At 40.0% G+C, this 21,539-nt stretch overlaps 2 protein-coding genes across 2 annotated transcripts in view; one reads left to right on the top strand and one right to left on the bottom strand.

Moving 5' to 3' along the window:
• atad2b (ATPase family AAA domain containing 2B) overlaps window positions 1–8,451 on the bottom strand; it is a 53,574-nt gene extending 45,123 nt beyond the window's left edge. Inside the window, exons 1-11 of the mRNA XM_034161822.1 lie at window positions 8,216–8,451; window positions 5,814–5,980; window positions 5,649–5,680; window positions 2,835–2,982; window positions 2,472–2,571; window positions 2,220–2,364; window positions 1,878–2,039; window positions 1,692–1,767; window positions 1,406–1,507; window positions 1,070–1,181; window positions 779–894 (exon numbers count right to left, since the gene is read on the bottom strand). Of these exons, the coding sequence (XP_034017713.1) occupies window positions 779–894; window positions 1,070–1,181; window positions 1,406–1,507; window positions 1,692–1,767; window positions 1,878–2,039; window positions 2,220–2,364; window positions 2,472–2,571; window positions 2,835–2,982; window positions 5,649–5,680; window positions 5,814–5,980; window positions 8,216–8,317 (1,262 nt within the window). The 5' untranslated portion in view covers window positions 8,318–8,451. The remainder of the gene's footprint in view (window positions 1–778; window positions 895–1,069; window positions 1,182–1,405; window positions 1,508–1,691; window positions 1,768–1,877; window positions 2,040–2,219; window positions 2,365–2,471; window positions 2,572–2,834; window positions 2,983–5,648; window positions 5,681–5,813; window positions 5,981–8,215) is intronic.
• A 2,286-nt stretch (window positions 8,452–10,737) lies between these two features.
• ubxn2a (UBX domain protein 2A) lies at window positions 10,738–18,970 on the top strand. Its single transcript, XM_034162422.1, has 7 exons — window positions 10,738–10,860; window positions 11,091–11,151; window positions 15,157–15,268; window positions 15,349–15,458; window positions 16,385–16,522; window positions 16,971–17,132; window positions 18,179–18,970. Exons 2-7 carry the CDS (start codon window positions 11,108–11,110, stop codon window positions 18,360–18,362), a joined length of 750 nt encoding a protein of 249 aa, XP_034018313.1. The 5' UTR covers window positions 10,738–10,860; window positions 11,091–11,107; the 3' UTR covers window positions 18,363–18,970.
• Window positions 18,971–21,539: the final 2,569 nt, after the last annotated feature.

The raw sequence follows: 21,539 nt of genomic DNA on the forward strand, positions 1-21,539 counted from the left end.
GACACTGATCTGTGTGTTACAGATACAAATCAGTTTCCTCGGATCCGCGGAGCCTGGCTGTTGCGACAGTTGTCGTAAAGCGGGACTGGTTGGTTGCTGCGGTGACGCTGTGTGGCTCCTGTGCGAAGCTTAGCTAAATGTAGCAATTTTTAGAACTTTCAAGTTTTTAAAAGAAGAATTATGCAGCATGTCTGTGTCACGGAGTACGCACAGGTGCAATGCTGTTTAATACGCTTATTTGAACCACTGCGTTAAAGAGTACAACACTAACACCCCCGCACCCTTTCCCATGATGAAATCTGCGGACACATAATTTAAAAAAAAATAATTCAGCTTGCCACATCAATGAATGGAACCACAATGCCTAGTGGATATCTAGTGTGCGTGTGTATTTGTGAATCAGTAGGCATTTGTGGATCTGTGTTCGCGAAAAGAATGTCTCAAAATGACGTAGCAGAGGAAAGCGATGAATGCGTGTAATTGGTGATCCACAAATGCTGAAACTCAATTCACAAATACAATTTCCAGTTTTACAAATGTAATTTTTTTTTTTTACAAATTAAGTTTTATATTTGCAAATACAACATTATTTGCAAAGACCAATTTACAAGTTACAAATATGAAATTTGCATTTGTGGATATCTGAACACATTTGCAAATCAATGATTATTTGTAGATCACCCTGTGTGCATTTACAAATATTGAGACAATTTTAACTCCATATTTTCTGAGCTTCAAAGAAACAACCTTGAAATAAAATGACAGGTTTTCTGCTGACCTTGGAGGCTGAATTTTGAACTTCTCAAAGACCTCTGGATAGAGCAGGGGAAACACCACCATCTCCTTAAGAGCCTGAATATGATTTGTGAGGCCACCCACGCTGTCAAACTTCACCTGGAACAGACCACAGTTATGTTTTAAACACCATCATTAAAGAGCCCAGAACATCATCAGGCATTACGGAGCTCAGCATGACTGGAAAAATATAAAGTCAATATGATAATTATACTTTAAGCACCGTAACCTGATGACTGAATGAACCAATGTGTAGCTCTTAGTGTCCACTCACCGAACTATCAAGGTTCATAGGATCCACATCAGCTAAGCTGGCACCCACTTTTACCCGATCGCGCAGAACCCCGCTGGCGAGGTCCTCCGCAGTCAGGTTCATGGGCAAACACCTGTGTAACAAATTAAGACCGTCAAAGTAACTAGAACAGAGGAATAGAGTTAACAAAATAAGTATACTAAAGTAAACACCATGCCTAAAATTCCTGCAGTAACATCAGTGTTTTATGAACTCAACAGTTTCATCTAAAATGACAGGAACCACAGACGAGTTCTGATAATGGCAAAATGGAACACAAGTAGGCAAAATCAGGCATAAAGAAGAAGCAGCTGTCACCTGTTTCTGGCCCGGGTCATGCTTTTGCTTTTCCTTCGCTCAAACCGCTCCTCATCGGAAGACGAGGTGGTGTCGCTGCTGTGAATGGCGTGTTTCTTCACTCTGGATGAGAGTGACATTCTGTGGTCAGTATCAAAACCACATAAAAAAAATAATAGTAATAATAATAATAATAATAATAATAACCACAGCTCACAGTTCACCCAAGGAGACAAAGGGAGAGTCACATGTTAAGCATTATAAAGTATTATTTGTACTTAACATCTGATTTGTCTTCTTGACCAACCTTATATGGCTTCTTCTGGCTGGAGATCTGTGCGTATCAAAAAGTGAAGGGTTGCTCTGCTTTCTGTTCACAGGCTCTGAAAAGATCAATCACACTGTGTAACACATAAGGGTTTAAAAAAAAAAAAAAAAAAAAAGATGGCATAATATTTTGCAAATGCTTCAAATAAAATCAGCAAACTTTTACCAATAGGTGGTGCTTCATATCTCTGCACAGTCTTGCGCTGTCTCAGATTGTATGGCCTGTCGTTTTCCTCTCCCGCCTCTTCTGCTTCATCCCCTTCGTCATCATCGTCATCTTCATCATCGTCATCTTCTGCGTCATCCTCCTCTTCCTCCTCGTGAGATTCTGAAAGATCAGAATTTTGGTTTCCAAATTGGAAACAAATGGAATTTAACCCTTTAATGCAGTGCACATGAAATCCTCCTGGGTATCAGATTTGGAACATTCAGATGAGGTGGGAGGTGTGAGGTTTTTGTCATACCCTCCTTCCTTCCACAAGCATCAGCATAAAAGTGGGAGACTGACCTTCTGTTTCCTCCTCCTCCTCCTCCTCCTCCTCCTCCTCCTCCTGCTCCGCTTTGCCCATGACTTTGTGGTGTGTGGGCATACTGTAAGTGCTCCTCCGCAACGATTTCCTGCGCTTCACACGGGAATACATGTCCATATTTTCCTAGAAGAATTCAGGTGCCGTCATAACGACACTTTTGCTCACGTCACTTCTTGTGTGATAAAGACTGGAGTATTTCCTGTGTTACCTATACTTTGGGGTTAACTTACCTCCTCTGTGTCTCCAGTCCACATGCGAAGTCGCTCCACCTCGCGGTTCTGTCTGATGCTGCTGATATTGTCCATTTCCTGAAGGACGGCCTCTGCAGTACTACACACACACACACACACACACACACAGAGCAGGACAGACTATGACAAACTGGCAAACCCTTCACAGAATGCAACACTGATAAAAGTTCCCATATGGGAGAGGCACATACTGTATATTAGCAAAGATCTGTCATATATGTCTAAAGGAATCAAGTAATTATCTTAGAAAGATAAAATAAACACAACAACATATCCTTCTTGACATCCACTTTCTTGGTTATTTACTGCTTGAAGCAAAAGGTACAGAGAGTTTGGCCTTACCTGTTAACCAGCTGGTCAAACAGCAGGCTCTGGTTGAGGTGTTCAAACCGGCTCTTCTTCACCCGGCAGCTCTTCTTCAGCTCCACATGGCCATTCATGTGGGAGTGTTCCCCCCCACCGCTGCTCTCATTCCGGAGGCTCATATGAGCTGCAGCAGGGAAAAAAGGAATAAATTAAGTTAATTACACCGGGAATTAACTATTAACATGCAGGCTGGTTATACGGCTCATTCCATGTTAGATCAATAGAGATTTCTCGATTTGCTTCATACATTGTTCAGCTGTACCTACTGAGACTCTTTACAGAATCCAATGTCTGAGTCTTCTATAAAACTGAGTATTTTTCCAATGCTCTGAGATGCAAAAGATGAAGTGGTGTTCCAAGTAAATTGACACTAATCAAGAGCACAAGTACGGCCCGGGTCAAACACAAGGGCTTAAATGCACAAGTACCAAAGAGAGGAAACACCATTGGATAAACTCAATGAACAACAGATGTAGGCGAAATAAAGTCAAACAATTACCAGATGGTAAGCAGAATAGGCTGATGACGAGAGATAAGAGACACAAGGAGCATAAGCACATGGCCACGTAAATAAGACACCACGTGTATATATATATTACAAAAGCCACGACAACCAAGGAAGAAAACACACATACACACACACATGACAACCAAGTCTGACACCTTCATAAAAATATGGTTTGGGAGGACTTGTCACTTATGTTCACATATGCAAAAAAGGGGCATAACTGTGCACCAAAATGGCTTGGTGCATTTTCAGTACAGCGGAAGCAACAAACAACATTGAAAATATTTGGCCAAGTTCTTTAGGCTAGTGTGTGACTGAAAAGTCTTTTCTGCAAAACCAGGGCTTGACATTGACCACTTTATGCCACTGGCTCACAGGGCCAGTAAGCTTTGAGAAGTTACTGGCCTCCAAAGAAATTCTACTAGCCCAGGTGTACGTGTGCTACGTGAACTACAGCTGTCAAAATTTTAAAATTTTGATGCAATTTCTTGCATTCTGGTGCATTCTAAGGCTGAAATTAACTAACACTAAGACTGCACAAAACTGCCTTTTGGATTTCAGTTTTTAGTACATAATTTTTTGTGTTACTTATTTACATGTTATTCATTGTTGAGCATGTCATTAACACTTGTGCAGAACAACATTATTTAGAAGTGTTAAATTGTTATATTTTTTGTTTCAAATTTTCATGAATTTTTTAAGTTGAAACTGACCTTGCATGCACTTAATAATTTAAGTTATTTTACATATTACTTACCATTTAAGTGTTGTACATGAATTTTTAAGTTGGAACTAACCTTCTTCCCGGCTGTTGTCCAGGTTTGGGTGGTTGCAATTTAAACATATTAGAGTTTTATTCATTCCAAACGTTCTGTTCTGTTTGCATCTTCTTTTCCTGCAGATTCCTGTGCAGAGAATTTAAAGAAGCTCACAAAGACCGCTGAAGATTGGCAATGGAAAAGGCCAAATCCACACGCCACTTCTTCCTCTTTTGAGTTTATTGTCACTTTGCAAACCAACATGGTGCATTACCACCACCAACTGTTTGAGTGTGGAGCATTAATGGATTCTGACGTATGCTATATTAATAAGGAATTGTGGAGATGAGGAAGGGGAGAAAAAAAAAGTGGGGAAAATTACACTGAAGTATATTCTCTTTAATAACCTGCTTAATGCACACTCCATGCATGGACAACATACATTTCTTTGACCTGACATCTCATTTCCTCAGGGGCGTGTGCACTGGACCCTGCAGGAGCGTGATGCGAGACAAAAACAAACATGGCAAACTCACTGAAGTTTGATGACACGGAGATGTGAAGAAATTCGACTTTGCTGCCAGAAAAAAAAAGAAAAAAAAAAAAAGATAAAATAAATAGAATTCTGGGAATATTTGTAGTGGCCCTCGCGGGCCATCATTTTATAAAGTGTATTGGCCCATAGTGGCCCGACAGTGGGCCAAATCGCCACTGGACTAGCGAGCAATGTCGAGTCCTGAAAATGTTTTCCTCTTTTGTTGAATTACTGTGAAATATGCGCATGTAAAAAAGAACAACAACAACAAAAAAGTGACTTATGGTCCAGAAAATACGTCAAGGTAGTAACTTTATATGCTGATCATTAAATTATGCTCTTGCGGGTAGAATGGTTGTTTTTAGGGTAGACTCTATCATCACACATGAGAAATATGTACTTATAATTTAGGGATTAAATGATTCTGATAGCCTCTTGCCGTTTTACTGTCAGGATGAGCACCAGTGCCCCCGTGACCCTTAATTGGAGTAAGCAGGTATAGATAATGGATGGATGGATGATTCTGTTAATTTGAATGACGCTAAAATAAAAAAATATATATTTATTTCAAACATGCACCAAGTGGCAAAGAAATCTTAAGTATTATAAACAGAAATTTAACAGAGCCGATGTTTCATTGTGAAGATATCGTGGGCTCCAAACATGACAGTTTTTTTTTTTAATATATAAGCTGTGCCAACCATTTCAGAAATTCAACTCATCTAAAAGTTTAGAGCAATCACTGCAATTTGCAAGCATGTCATAGGAATACTTCAGAAATTAATGACTTAGAGAACTTCCTCCATATCTAAGAAACTTAAGTTGACACAACCCGAACGTTCAGGACAGTAGTTGTTTGGTACAATGACATATTTATAAGTATTATAAGTATGAAGCAAATCCAAGCTCATCAAGGGAATTTTTTTTAAATCCTTTTGATCCGACATGGAACTACTCATGGCAAAGGTAAAATAGGAAAGAAGCATTACCACGCCCATTTTGCATTGTACGCGAGGATAGCCTAGAAGGAACAAAGCAAAAATCATATTTCACTAGTTTATCACCATAATTTTGCTGTGCATTGCTCAATATAATGCGTATTCATATAATATTTGTGAATTCACAATGAGTAGCACAAACAGGAGCAAGCTCACCTGGTGCAGTAGGTGGGAATGTCCCAGCTGACCCTCTGGCCCTTGCTCTGAGGTGATGGCGAGGTGTCACGAGTGCTGGGATCAGAGGCGACCTGTTGGCGCATCCGCTTGGAGGGGGGAGTCAATCGGGAACTGCTGGGACTGCTCATATCACTGATGGGTTCTTTCTGAAGAACAAAAATAAACCACAAAAACAACAAAATATGAGGAGACAGTACCAAACTCCTCAACACAGCAGCAAGCAGACGTGCCCTTGATGCTGGCACCCTTCACAGCTCTAACTTCCCTGCTGATTTCCGACAAGCATATCTCACTGTTGTCATAGGCAACTGTCTGCAACGCAGAAAGGTTTGTCTGACTGGCTAGACAGATGCAGACAGACTGGACAAAGAAAACTCAAGACATACAATCAGGGAAGAAGCTCACAGAGCTAGAGTGAGCTGTGTACCTTGGTTCTTTTTCAAAATAACCAACTTCATGCAACCATTTTGGACAAACAGAAACATCTGCACACTGGGCAAACTGAACAAAACTAAAAGCTTTTTCCACCTTTTTAAAATGACAGATCACATTTCACGTGTCAGTTACCAGTTGGCATGGCTTGCAAACCACAAGACAGCATATGACAATCTATGAATAACTCAAGTCTTAAATGCTGATATGTCAAGTATAAATCAGGCCATTAACCAAACAACAGTTAACACAAAGCAAACAAAAGTGTCACCTTGCAGCAGATGTTGGAAACCTGTTCGCACAACTACTTCAAAGGCTGCTAATCAACAGGATTACTGCACAAAACTCATTAAACCTATGCTGCCAAAATATTCAGAGGTTATTTAATCTATTTACAACAAGATGATTTGTAAATATCACCAACATTTTTAGTTATGATTAGCTGACAAGAACACAAACTACTATTTTTCAATGGGCAACCTCTTGAATTACTTATGGTTTTAAAACATTCAGCAACAGTCCTCTAAAAAATGTGGTATGGTCAAGCAAAATCTACTCAAAATATATACACATCTGGAACTATAAAGGCTTCAGTCTACCGTTATGCTCAGACTGTACTATGTTCCTGAAAATACTGTTGATTCTATTTGCAGCCCATGGTAACTGTAGGGCCGGAGCAATAGCCACGTGTAATGCATTCGTCAACAGGTGCCCCAAACTGTATTGGGCTGACAGCAAATTTTCAACTGAACACCTCCGAGGAATAGCAGAATTGTGATGCATCTTCTCCTGAGATGGAGCCACAGGGTAAAATGTTGCATCACTAAATAATATTGTTGTCTCTGTTAAGTATTGCTAAAAATCAAAAGACTGTTGCCAATGATACAGTACAATACTCAAACCACAATTGCTATTAGTACGACACCCAATGTTAGTTAAACTACCTAAAGTTATGGTTCATCCACAACCCTAACCTTATGTTAACCCAATGTTTTGAACTTGAATTTGGCCAGTTGCCTTTCAAGTGACTTTTTTCTGACAAACCAGGATTTAAAACAACAATCCAGTGATCACACAAAATGGAAAAAAAATGGCCATTTTGCAGGTCTGAGAAACCGGAAACAGCTTATTTTGGATTAAAGAAGCCTATATCTTCCAATTGAGCATTTGATTAGTGGTGTCAGCCCTATGCTCGGGATTTGCACTTCAGTGTTTACATTTTGAATCTTGACATTTTGTAAAGCAGCTCGTTGATCAAACGATTAAAAGTCAACCTTCGTAAATAAAAGCAATTCTATCCACAGCCATAATGTTATAAAGACATAACGTGTGGGAAAAACAGCACGCACCGAGGTATTAACAACAAGAAAGTTGACCAAGTTCAGGCTTGCTGGGACTGGAGCCAGCCAACTGTTGTGAACCTGGGACTCCCTTCCCCCACAGCTAGCTAGCTAACTAGCTAGCTAGCTCTAACCAACAAACGCTAGCTTAAATAAAGGTTTATATGCTCACGTTCGGGAAAATATTTGCCCTAATACGTCGAGGACATAGATGGCGGATTGTACTATTAACCCGACATCCAAAACCCAGTTGTCCTGACTTGGAGCGCCCAGTCAGAGAGACAATAGCAGAAGTACTGAACCGGCTAAAATAGCCAAACACAAAGGGAACTCAACTTGGGGCTAACCCGGAGTTAAGGAGGTAGCCTCCAAATTCAGAGCCACACAACGCCTTCCAAGACGGTGACAAGCGTGTAAATCGTTGGGTTCAACTGTTTTGCCGTTTGTTCGACTGCCTGGGGCAGTGTCAGGACCGGTACGGGCCAAGTTCGGCCATAAATCGGACATTATTGTAGAGCTCAGCTTAGCGACGCGAGGCCACGGCTAACTAGCCGACTACCGTAGACAAGCTAGCTGACCGGTAGAGGGGAAAAAGAGAAACCGGCTTACATGTTCCTCACGGATTCGAGCGTTTCTCGACGACGACCGAGTCCTCGAGGAGATGAAGGGGCCGCTCCTCATCGGCCGTGAGTTTTTCTTCGTATTCACCATGTTTCTTATCCTGGTTTTTGCCTCCTCTAACTTAATCTCTCGAGCCCCGACTCCAAACACTGCCTCAGTGAGCGCAGCGTCGAGGCGCCATCTCTCTCTCTCTCTCTCTCTCTCTCTCTCTCTCTCTCTCTCTCTCTCTCTCTCTCTCTCAACCTTTTTTTTTTTTTTTTTTTTTTTGCCAGACAAATTCATTTTAATATGTAATAACACACTACTTATTGTATCAAGCAATAGCGTGCGCATTAGAATTATTTTTATTTTTTGTACTAATATTTATATAATAATTTATTTTTTATCAATAATTTTGTTTTTTATTTCCTATAGTACAAATATAATCCTAAAGAATAAATGAAATAGGGGGGAAAATTTACAGGATTCCCATGGTAATTTCTGTTGGATAGGATGGAAAAATCATCTTTTATTCCCATGGTAATTTCTATTGGAGAGGATGGAATCTGTAGAGGGGAATAATCTTGTATTCCCATGGTAATGTCTGTTGGATAGGATGGAATCTACAAAGGGGGGGGGGGGATAATCTTGTATTCCCATGGTAATTTCTGTTGGATAGGATGGAAAAATCATCTTTTATTCCCATGGTAATTTCTATTGGAGAGGATGGAATCTGTAGAGGGGAATAATCTTGTATTCCCATGGTAATGTCTGTTGGATAGGATGGAATCTACAAAGGGGGGGGGGGGGATAATCTTGTATTCCCATGGTAATTTCTGTTGGATAGGATGGAATCTATAAGGGGGTGGTAATCTTGTATTCCCATGGTAATTTCTGATGGATAGGATGGAATCTATAAGGGGGGGGAATCTTGTATTCCCATGGTAATTTCTGTTGGATAGGATGGAATCTATAAGGGGGGCGGGGATAATCTTGTATTCCCATGGTAATTTCTGTTGGATAGGATGGAATCTATAGGGGGAAAAATAATCTTGTATTCCCATAATAATTTTGATAGGATACAAACTACAGGATTTAAAATCCCTTGAGATTGGGTCCTAATGGATTCTATGAACTCCTATTGGGAAAAAAAAATCTTACTGTATTTCCATAGTAATTCCCACTGCTCCTAGTGGTTGGATTGTGTCTAACTGGAATTAGGATGGTTAAATGCAGAGGACAAATTTCGTTGTATGTATGTACAATGACAATAAATGTCCTTCTTCTTCTTAGTATCCTGTAGGATTTTTCCTGTAGGATTCAAAATCCTATAGTATGCTGACACTAATTTATGTAGGATTTATATATAAATTGTGTGTTATAAGAGTCAAAGGTGGTGCAGTTGAGCTTCAGACAAAACCTCACAGTTCAGTTCAATCGATATGAGTTTTCTTTTAGTTTATTCTTTTTTGTGTGCAGACTGGATCCAATATGGATTCAATTTATTGAATTTGGTGCAGAAGCCGCCAAATAGGAAGTGAGGTCATGCTTCGGCAATGCTTTCATGTATTAAAACAAACTCTGTTTCTCAAAGCCCCATTGTGAGGAGGCACAACAAAGCTGGTGTCATTTAGCACTCAGCATTTTGGGTCCATTTTTTTGTTGTTGTTGTTGCAAACGTCAAAGGTGCCCTAAATGATATTTTACACATAAATATAGCAGCCAACAAGAATTTTTTTTTGTAAAGACTTGGTGATGTAATAACCTGCAAAGACAATGAAGCAACACTCCCTCTGTGCTCTGAGCTTTTCTGTCTTGTTTTAGGAAACTGCAGCATTTTTCCATAAATGTGTCTAAATTTGCATACCTGTTTGCAAGGTTGGGTAGGATTACTTTGAAAGAATACATGTGGATTACATGTATGTATGTACATACATCTGAATTACTTGTAATCTGATTACTTTTGGATTACATTTCAAAGTAATCCTACCCAACCTTGCCTGTTTATATATATTTGTCTATCTCACTCCTAACTGTACATATTACTCAATCACACTTTGTATTTAATGTTTTTTTTTTGTTGTTGTTGGGTTTTTTTTGCACTTTTGGTTAGATGTCAACTGCATTTCATTGGCCCCATAATCTGCACAATGACAATAAAAGTTGAATCTAATCTAATCTAATCTAATCTGAGATTGAGGAAGAGTGGCTGAGAAGGGACAGCCTTGTTTACATCCTGAAAATAAAGCTAGTGGGACATCTAGTGACAGAAATAAATATTTCAGGTACCTTTCACCTTGCTGAAAAGTTGTCTAATAAGGCCCCTTTAAATGCACACAAACTATAGATAAAATGATCATTATTATTAATGAACAAAGTAATAATTTCTGAAATGAATCAAACTTATATAAAATATCTTTTTTAAAAAGCACATAATATGACATGGCGTATATAGTGGGTTAATTGCAAAAGGTATAATGTAGATATTTGTGTATGTTGTATGTTTTTTGGGGGGGCGTCACTTCGCGTCAGCAGTACGACACTTGGAGCAGATTTACGGTCTCGGTGACGTCAGCGATATGGCTCGGCAGAAGAGCTGTTTTCTGGATTCTGGAGCCGTTTTAGGCCGACATTGAGTGAGAAAACACAACCTGGTAAGGCGTTTTTTTAACATCAACATCGTAAACAAGCATGTTAAATTCATTCGGTGAGTGTATATGTGTGTACAAGATGCGTTATTACGCGCACGTCATCTTGTTTGTCGCTGTTTCTACGTAGCTTTCTGACGGCCGCTGACGCAATGAGCTGTTAGCACAGCACCGGTTTGTTTGTTTATTTGTTTATTTATTCTGCTTTAACGTGTCATTATGTCTCTTGTCCTCAGATGGGAAACAGAAAATCATGAAAGATATAGACGCTGTCGTGGCTGAGAAAAGTGAACATTGGTGAGTATATTCATGAATATATAAATAAAGCAGTTTTATTCCTGCATCTTAACGCTGAGGATTAAGACAATTATATTCATTTTTTTGTGCATGTAGTATTTATTGCTATTTTATTTGCTCTTTTCATTTGCTGTTTTATCAATCATTATACTCTTCTCAGTTTTTACTATTATTATTTATAAATTTTTTTTTCTTTACTTACTTTTCACCCCATTTCATTTTACTTTTAAATTTTCCATTTTCAAGTCACTTTGGCCTTGTCAAGTTTGATTGATGTGTGACATGTGCCTCTGGGTTTTTCTCGTATGTATGTTTGAGTCCACTGCAAACAAAATCTACCTCTGGGCATCCTGCACAATCGCACTATTTCTCCAGTCGCATCCACAGAAGCTTATATAACTTCTTCAGGGTTGTCTGGATGTCTTGGTGGCTTTCCTCAATCATCTCCTTCTTGCATGGTCTGTTAGTTTTTGAGAACTGTCTGCTCCACACAGATGTACCATACTGTTTGCATTTCTTTGGAACTGATGTAAATAAAGTCCAAGACATAATCAGTGTCTTGGAAATGTTCATGTCTCTAACTTGCCTGAAAAAGACTGGATGTAAAAGTGATGGTTTATACTAAAGACTGCACTTACGTATTCACACCATCATTTTGAGTTTCAAATTTTTATTTCTTTTAATTCATTTGCACAAGTTCTTTCTATCACTTCCTACCTATTTTGTAGCCCTGTTTTTTTTTTTTTTGCAAAATTCTTTCCAAACGTCAACTTTCCAGCGCTCAAAATCTTCAATATTTACATTGCTGTCGTCCCTTATCGTGTGCTTTAGGTAGGTGAGAACTTTCACCCGGTCCAGTCTGCACTGTGCATGTTGAGATGCTGAATTGGGTCATTGTTTAAATTTTGCATCTGCATACCACAACGGTGGAGTTGAAATTAATCAATGTTATTGTAGTGTAGACTTTCAGCTTTAATTTCCAGGGTTTAACAAAAGGGTGACTCTATATGAAATCCTTTTATTTAGGCCTTATCACATATGAGCAGAATGTACTTAAAATTCAAAGTGGCTGTCTGTATGTAACTGGATCAATAATACAAAATTCTATCCATATGCAGCCGTGTAAGGGTTTGGGTTCGGATTGATTCCATGGCATGTATGAGAATAATGCGTTGATCTTTGTAGAAACATTCGCTGATGTCAGCAGTGATCATCATGTCGCTGCGTCCTCTGACTTTGAGACCGAGAGATAGATGCCTGGGAAGAGCTCATGGAATCACGAGATCACTGGACAGAGGTGTTTGGTGATGCCAACATATTTGCAGGAGAACAAAGTATTTAGTGGTCCTGGTGCTTCCTCTCTTACTGTATGATCGTGAGACTTTGACGCTACTTTGTGACCTAAAGGGACAACTAGGTGAATTTGGTACTTTTTCTCTTTGTAGGATCCTTAGGTGTATCACAGGCTTGTGATGGAACGCCAGCTATGACATTTGGTGTGTTTCTCTGGGAATGGTCCAACTAAAGTCCAGTCCCATGATCCTGGTACTTCAGTGTTGATTATGCCAGCGGCTGGAGAAGTCCAAGGCGATCTCCATGCTTCACCTGGCTGTGGCAGATAGATGGATACACTGATGAAGTGGTGATGGACCAGTTTTCTACCTGGGTAGTTGTCTTCCAGGACCCAAGGCAGTCACATGTTGTGATGGATGTGGCATCAGTGCACGCTTCAAAAACTGACTCAACCTTTGTGAAAGTACAAAGCAAATAAGGAGATTGTCAGTTGGTGCGCCTCCAGTGGTTTCACAGGAATCAATTTGCATATATATTTGGGGGTTTTCGTTAGAGACCATCCTGGTCCTACAGAGCACCTGCTGTCCATGTTTTGGAACTGTCCCTGATCCATCCACAGATAATGAACTTGCTCAGGTGTGCTCAGCCAGTCGAGATGGCAGACACCAGGTTTAACTAATCAGGGTGAATAGAGCTGGTGCACTGGAAATCATGCAGGGCAGGTGCTCTCCAGGATCAGGATTGGAGATCCCTGCTTTTAAAAATTCATTTCAAACAGGCAACACCATGTATGTATTTTATACTTAAGCAATCTGTGTTGATGATCATCTTTCAAACAGAGCACGGTGTTCTTCTGTGGGTGCAGTTTCTGTTTTCACAACATACCATTGTGTGGTTTCCTTCAGCCAGTCCAACAATCAATCAATTCAATCAATTTTATTTATATAGCGCCAAATCACAACAAACAGTTGCCCCAAGGCGCTTTATATTGTAAGGCAAGGCCATACAATAATTACGTAAAAACCCCAATGGTCAAAACGACCCCCTGTGAGCAAACACTTGGCGACAGTGGGAAGGAAAAACTCCCTTTTAACAGGAAGAAACCTCCAGCAGAACCAGGCTCAGGGAGGGGCAGTCTTCTGCTGGGACTGGTTGGGGCTGAGGGAGAGAACCAGGAAAAAGACATGCTGTGGAGGGGAGCAGAGATCAATCACTAATGATTAAATGCAGAGTGGTGCATACAGAGCAAAAAGAGAAAGAAACACTCAGTGCATCATGGGAACCCCCCAGCAGTCTAAGTCTATAGCAGCATAACTAAGGGATGGTTCAGGGTCACCTGATCCAGCCCTAACTATAAGCTTTAGCAAAAAGGAAAGTTTTAAGCCTAATCTTAAAAGTAGAGAGGGTGTCTGTCTCCCTGATCTGAATTGGGAGCTGGTTCCACAGGAGAGGAGCCTGAAAGCTGAAGGCTCTGCCTCCCATTCTACTCTTACAAACCCTAGGAACTACAAGTAAGCCTGCAGTCTGAGAGCAAAGCGCTCTATTGGGGTGATATGGTACTATGAGGTCCCTAAGATAAGATGGGACCTGATTATTCAAAACCTTATAAGTAAGAAGAAGAATTTTAAATTCTATTCTAGAATTAGCAGGAAGCCAATGAAGAGAGGCCAATATGGGTGAGATATGCTCTCTCCTTCTAGTCCCCGTTAGTACTCTAGCTGCAGCATTTTGAATTAACTGAAGGCTTTTCAGGGAACTTTTAGGACAACCTGATAATAATGAATTACAATAGTCCAGCCTAGAGGAAATAAATGCATGAATTAGTTTTTCAGCATCACTCTGAGACAAGACCTTTCTAATTTTAGAGATATTGCGTAAATGCAAAAAAGCAGTCCTACATATTTGTTTAATATGCGCTTTGAATGACATATCCTGATCAAAAATGACTCCAAGATTTCTCACAGTATTACTAGAGGTCAGGGTAATGCCATCCAGAGTAAGGATCTGGTTAGATACCATGTTTCTAAGATTTGTGGGGCCAAGTACAATAACTTCAGTTTTATCTGAGTTTAAAAGCAGAAAATTAGACGTCATCCATGTCTTTATGTCTGTAAGACAATCCTGCAGTTTAGCTAATTGGTGTGTGTCCTCTGGCGTCATGGATCGATAAAGCTGGGTATCATCTGCGTAACAATGAAAATTTAAGCAATGCCGTGTAATAATACTGCCTAAGGGAAGCATGTATAAAGTGAATAAAATTGGTCCTAGCACAGAACCTTGTGGAACTCCATAATTAACCTTAGTCTGTGAAGAAGATTCCCCATTTACATGAACAAATTGTAAGCTATTAGATAAATATGATTCAAACCACCGCAGCGCAGTGCCTTTAATACCTATGGCGTGCTCTAATCTCTGTAATAAAATTTTATGGTCAACAGTATCAAAAGCAGCACTGAGGTCTAACAGAACAAGCACAGAGATGAGTCCACTGTCCGAGGCCATAAGAAGATCATTTGTAACCTTCACTAATGCTGTTTCTGTACTATGATGAATTCTAAAACCTGACTGAAACTCTTCAAATAGACCATTCCTCTGCAGATGATCAGTTAGCTGTTTTACAACTACCCTTTCAAGAATTTTTGAGACAAAAGGAAGAAAACAAAGGATGGGCTGTCTGTATTACAACAATATATATGTCTCCATGTCTTTAAGGGTCATCTGTGAAGGAACTGAAGAGGAGGCTCCAATGAGGCGTAGCTTCTCAGTGGAAGATCTCCTTGATGAGGTGGAGAAAATATGTTGTGATGCCTCAGGGTCTTCAAAGGTTCGGACAAAGTTCACCACACACGCTGTTCGCTTATAGTGTTTACCCCCTTTAATACACTCGTTCTGGACTGGTTGCAGGTTGAGATGGTAGTGAGGCTGTGGAAGGACGGTTTCACTGTGAACGATGAAGAGTTTCGCAGTTACTCCGTCCAAGAGAATCAAGACTTCTTGGATGCTATTAAAAGGGGGTGAGTTTAATTAGCCAAGCTGTAAATTCTAACTGTATTAAATGTATGTTAGGATTTTATTATCTGGCAGAACAAAATGAGCACAATAAATGTTGCTTTGACGGAGTTGTTGATTAACACCAGTTACTCTGGCAAGCTGTTTCTGTATCACACAGTCAGCTGTGAGAACTCTCAGTGGATACACACAGATTTCACAATTAGTGCCAAGACATTCTATTATGCTCAGAAAGATGCAATTTTATTGGTTGACATCGGGTTCCAGCTAGTCCATATAACTGAAACACCTGTCTACTTTGACGTCATCTAAGCGTAGACATTTGAGATGACATCGCGGTGGATACACCACGCAACTTGTTCATGCTCATATTTTAACACGAAACATGGCAACAAAGGACGATAACTGGGTTTGTGATGTCGACAAAAAGGTGAACGCCAGTGATGATTGGACGGAGGTGGAATAATGCCTGGCCTTGGATGGGGGAGCAGCCTGGGAGAGAGTCTTGTCCAGGAACTATACTCTCCACACCTGCAGTATCAAGGTGTAAGCGTGGTTCAGTCATGGATTTCTAGACACCAGAACTGCGGGCATTACAAGCAGCTGTTTCAGCTGGACAAGGTCGATATCTCCAGCTACAAGATGGTCATAAAGTGTACCTGGACATCTTACGTTTCATTAAGAAAAAGGTGAGCTTAGCTGACATGGTACATTCCCAAAACGTCAAGTCTGAACCTGAAGAATGTTATGGTTCAGAAAGACTTGTATTCTGACAACACCTCCAGAGCAGCACATTCCTCACCAGATTTACTGTTTGACCCCCTTAATTTTCCGGTCGAGTCATCCCATGTGACTTAAGACACCCAATGAGGTATGTATACCAGCTTGTTGAAAAGAGGTACTACAATACGACTCCTTTAATCTGTCTCAGGGAGCTTCCAACAGAGTGGGAAAGCAGAGCAGAAGAAGAGGAGCTGGAGATCAGTGTGGAGGATCTGACGGAGGAAACGTATGTGCCAAAGAAAAAGGTGTTTCACCCGTTCAGCGGCAGAGGATACCGGCTCGGCAGGTAAGCTATCTTCTCACTCTAAGTGATTAGTGCAGGTTCCTGGTTCAAGACCACCTGCACCCATTCTCCATGTAATGTGGAGTTATATCAGGAAGGGCATCTGGTGTAAAACCTGTGCCAAATAAACATGCAGGTCTATATTAGATCTGTCATGGTGAAAGGTGAAAACTTTTCTCTGTAAAATGTTTAAGGAAATATGTTGTTCTACCACTAGGTGTCACTCTGAAGCCATGTTTTGCTTCATGAGGGAGCATGGTACTGGTGCTCAAAGAGCTTTATCATTTTCAGAGCTTCATTGTTTGGCTTCAAACTTGTTAGAAGTTGAAACGTGGGATTTTAATATTTCATTACCACTGTGTGTGTCACCACACCAACACTGATTAAAATATATACATGCATATGTGGTGTGTGTCTTTCTTAATCTCTCATTTTAACTGTCCATTCCCAGCGTTGCCCCCAGAGTGGTGGCCAGGTCACCATCTGTGCACGAGGATGGAGAATCTCCTCCCATTCCCTTGGTAACGCTCAACCATGCCCTTCCCGTCACCTCTCTGCAGATCTGGTTGGCTGATGGTAGGAGGTTGGTGCAGAGGTTTAACCTATCGCATCGGTGAGTGGAGCAGCACAGACGTCTTCCTCTGTGAGCTTAACATCAGCATATTAAACATCTCCATCTGTCCCTGCTGTAGTCTGTGCAAATTCCTTAATCTCCAGCATGGTAGGGAAGACGTAGTTCAAGAGATGACAAAAGGTGGTGGAGTTTTTTTTTTTTTGTACCAGCTTAGGAGTCAGTGGTGGGGTTTTGTTTGAAGATTACATAATGCTTTATTCTGCTTTGATAAAGTCGAGGGCTTGGTGCATGTTATATCCCCTGCCACGGTGCGTGCAGCTGCAGAAAACCTAATCTGAGATGTAGCATTGGAGTGGATCTATAAAATCCCCAGAGAGGGATTGTGTAACTGTGTTGCAGCATTTATATAATAGGGCTAGTAGCTGAAGGATAGAGGAATGAACCCTCCAACCGCCAGCTATGGACTCAACATGTGAATGGCAAAGACTCCATAGCACGGCTAAAATTAAATTAATAATAGGTGATGCTGCTGGTATGGCAGCTCTAAGAGTAATGATGTTTCCATGATGAAGGTGAAACACTTTGGGATATCATTTCTGATGTTGAAGAGATGCAGGGAAAATGAAAAATGTTGCTTTTTAAAATGTCTTAAATCTTAATGTGTTTTTTTATTATTATTATTTAAAGGATCATATTAGCCACCTTTTGTAATTTGGACAAGACTTTGTAGACACCCTGTAAAATTTAGTGAATGAATAGAGGAAAATATGAATAAGTCCATCCCCTCCAAATTAACATAACTCAAAAATGATACATGCTATTGTGTATGTTTCCAAATTGAAAGGGCTTTTAATGATGCCAAACTGATTAGGCATGGGTTAAAATTAATGTACCAGATCAAATCAAAAAGCAACTTTGTTTTGCTTATGTAATGTCCATTAGATCTGCCATCCAGCAGGTGGATGGCAAATGTTGGATTGATGATGGAAATTAGGAGAAGGTGTGGCTGAGAGGGCGTCTCACCCGTTGAGTAACATGGAATCACAACTGCAAAAAAGGGTGAATTTTTGTTTTTTCTCCTCCAGAATTGCTGATGTTCAAGATTTCGTGACCCGCTGCCAGAGGAACTGCCCGCCTTTCATCCTCACGACATCGCTTCCGTCCATAGAGCTGACTGACAAAGAGTTGAGTCTCGAGGAGGCAGACTTGGCCAATGCTGTTATTATCCAGAGACCCCTGAACACAGAGGCCCCGTTCGGACATTCCTGACCAAAAGGAGTCCTGAATATCTTCATGATGACACCTCGCCACCTCCCTGATGTATTTAAATACCTTCTAAAAGGTATCATGGATATTTCTCACACGGTTTCAGCTGCACCAGTTAAAATTCCTGACAAGATTTGTCTCTCTTTGGGAGTGTCTTCAGCATTATAATTACTGTCACTTATTCAAATATCCTCTCCACTATCGCATGTATTGATGATGTCATGTTCTCCTCCAAGGGAACCATTTAAATCTCAAACTGTAAGAAAACTGTCAATGCAAACTAATGCTGCCATCTGTGCAGATGGCCTTCTGTTGATTTACTCCCCACATATGCACAGTAAACTCTTTAAAGTCTTCCCAAACTAAGCACCAAGGTGTCTGCAATAATTCCAACGAAAACACGGGGATGATATTTATGTATCTCGAGGCTTATGTTTGTATTTACTGAACATTTTTGTTTGCTCTACTGAGGGAAATAACTTATTTTGGCCTTGTGTTGAGAATTTGTATATAATTTGTGAATTTTAATCTAAATGTACAGTGATACTCTTGTATTTGAACACTTTGAAACATATCAGATTAATGTATAATAAATATCATCCTCAAAGTCCTGTGATTTTGTGTATAATGTGTTGAAATAATGAAAAATTTGTGAATATAGTAATTCAATGGTGTTATAGAAACTTTTTTCCCTCCTGCATTGATTTTATTATTTAATTTGATTGCTCATCGAGGGTAGCCATTCCCAAATTTAAGACCACCAGAAGCCACTTTGAAATCTGAACATTGTCTGGAGCCCAATCACATTTTGATTGGCACAAGATGCAATATTTCTATACACATCAAAGAATATAGATAAACTTGGTCAGATAAAAATAACAGAAATAAAAATCAAATGGCTTTGTTCTATGTTATTATATTTTAAAGACAGTTTTAAACTCCATTATAACATTAAAAACATTAAAATGTACTTTTAATAACCTCCTGCAGTCCTTTCATCAGCCAGTAGGGGGTGTGACCCACATTGGGAACAAGTAAAGGGTAATATGCAGTTAAAACTCAAATCTATTTTGGGATGTGACGTAGATGTACAGCGGGTGGCTTTGGGATTGATTTGGTGTTGATGCTTATTTGCGGATTCTGTAGCATCAAGCAAATGAGAGTCTATGACTTTTTTGGGCAAGACCACTCCGATGCAGGTTACTTCCTCAGCCAAGGCTACCCATTTACATCTTGGTGGACTGGGACAATGTCAGTGTCTTGTCCGAGGACTCCTTTTCCATTCCATTCAGTGACCAGCTCTACCTCCATTGTTAGAGACAGTATAACCCAAATTGCATTTAATTTCTACAACCATGACATCTCTAAACTTTCCAAAATACAGGAAGTGGTTGATTGATGCCATTGCTGAAATCAGATCCCAACATCTACCCTGTCATTTTCTTCATTGTTCCATCTTTGAATAATATTCACCCCGCTGCCATTGTCATATGTGTCTCATTAATGTCTCCTCAGTGCAAGACATATCAGAGAGACCTCAACTGCTTTACCCAGACATCTCCAAAAAAATTCCAGGCAGGCAAACCCCTCTACCCGGCCACATCACCAACAATTAAAAAGAAAATAGAAAAGCCCTTACCAGACATCCAGCCATATGTGCTGCATTAGAATGTGTATGCTTTTGATGATGCGTGAAGAGGAATGTGTAAAATGAAAGGCACAAGTAAAAGGGTCATTCGGAAGGGAAATGCAGGATTTAAAGGGAAAGTATTTCTCTGCGTGCTTAGTCTTATTAAATATGTAGCACAAAGGAAATATGTTCTCCTCCTCGGTGAGACCCCATCTGGCTGCCTGCACGTTCAGATAAAATGTACAGAATCACAAAGCATCACAGGGCCTTTGTCCACCTTGACCGTCCTGAGCCTGTTGTCTCGTCTGCTTTTTCAGCCAACAGCGAGCACATGCAGTACCCTCTCCTGTTCTGCACCCTCCCAACCACCACCACCACCTTTCTTTAAATATTGAAGATGGATAATGGCAGTCATCACCAAGGCCGGGCACAGAGGAAGAGATGATGACTCAAGCACACACTCACACAGAGGCACACAGGTGTTAGATATGCACACACAACAATAAACATTCAAGTAAATAGATGCAAGTGTTAAACTTTGTCCCTTTTTTGGCATTTTTAATTCTCAGAAAACAATGGAAGAAGTGAAAAAAGGCAATTCCAGTCACCATTCTGCCATGCTCATCAAAAGAAAGACACTAAACGTGAATCAAATAGATTCTTAATTGTATTAGTATCTTCACGGTCATATCAGCTTAGTGGGAAAACAGATAATATCCAAGTCCTCATTGCAGTCAGACTGGCCTGCAACTTTCCGATCATGCTGGAAACACTATATACATTTGCAAAACATCAGCATAATTTAAAAAGAAAAATCCCATCACTATGAATAATCTCACCTCATGATGCTAAATACCAAGAAAATAGTAGTGGGCCAAGAGCCAATCCCTGACCTACTGATAAGTCTTCAGTACATCTGGAAAGTATTCACAGCAATTCACTTTTTCCACTTTTTATCTTACAACCTTATTCCAAAATGGAGTAAATTAATTTTGTTCCCTCAAAAATTCTAACAACCCCCCATAATGACAACATGAAATTTTTTTGTTGTGTTTTGTTTTTTGCAAATTTACCAAAAAACAAACAAAAACTAAGAGATGACATTCTCATCCATTTTGAAATAAGGCTGTAATATAACAAAATGTGGAAAAAGTGCAGCATGGAGAATAGTTTCTGGATACACTGTATCATGGGTTACGCCAGTTCAAGTTGACCAAAGTTGACCTTGGCTTCAAGAATTCTCACAAACTCCTCAAACAAATATCAATATCATCCTTGTAGAAATCCAAATTGGACCAGAAATTTTGTGACCATAAGTAATTTCATGATGATTAATGTTCCATTTCCCATGGTAAGAATTTGGCTATGCCCCTGTTGGGACCTATAAGGTAAGTCAGCTTCCAGTAAGTGTTTGATGAGTCAGCAGAGACCAAACTGTTTTAGGCATTCCACCTGTATCAGGTCAGCTGCTGCTTCGTGAGAAGGAACAAGCAAGGTGATATCAGCCACAATAAACACAGGTCTGAGTGATTTATGTCAAATAGAAGCTG

Source organism: Thalassophryne amazonica, chromosome 21, assembly GCF_902500255.1.
Source record: "Thalassophryne amazonica chromosome 21, fThaAma1.1, whole genome shotgun sequence".
In the NCBI taxonomy this organism is placed as follows: Eukaryota; Metazoa; Chordata; class Actinopteri; order Batrachoidiformes; family Batrachoididae; genus Thalassophryne; species Thalassophryne amazonica.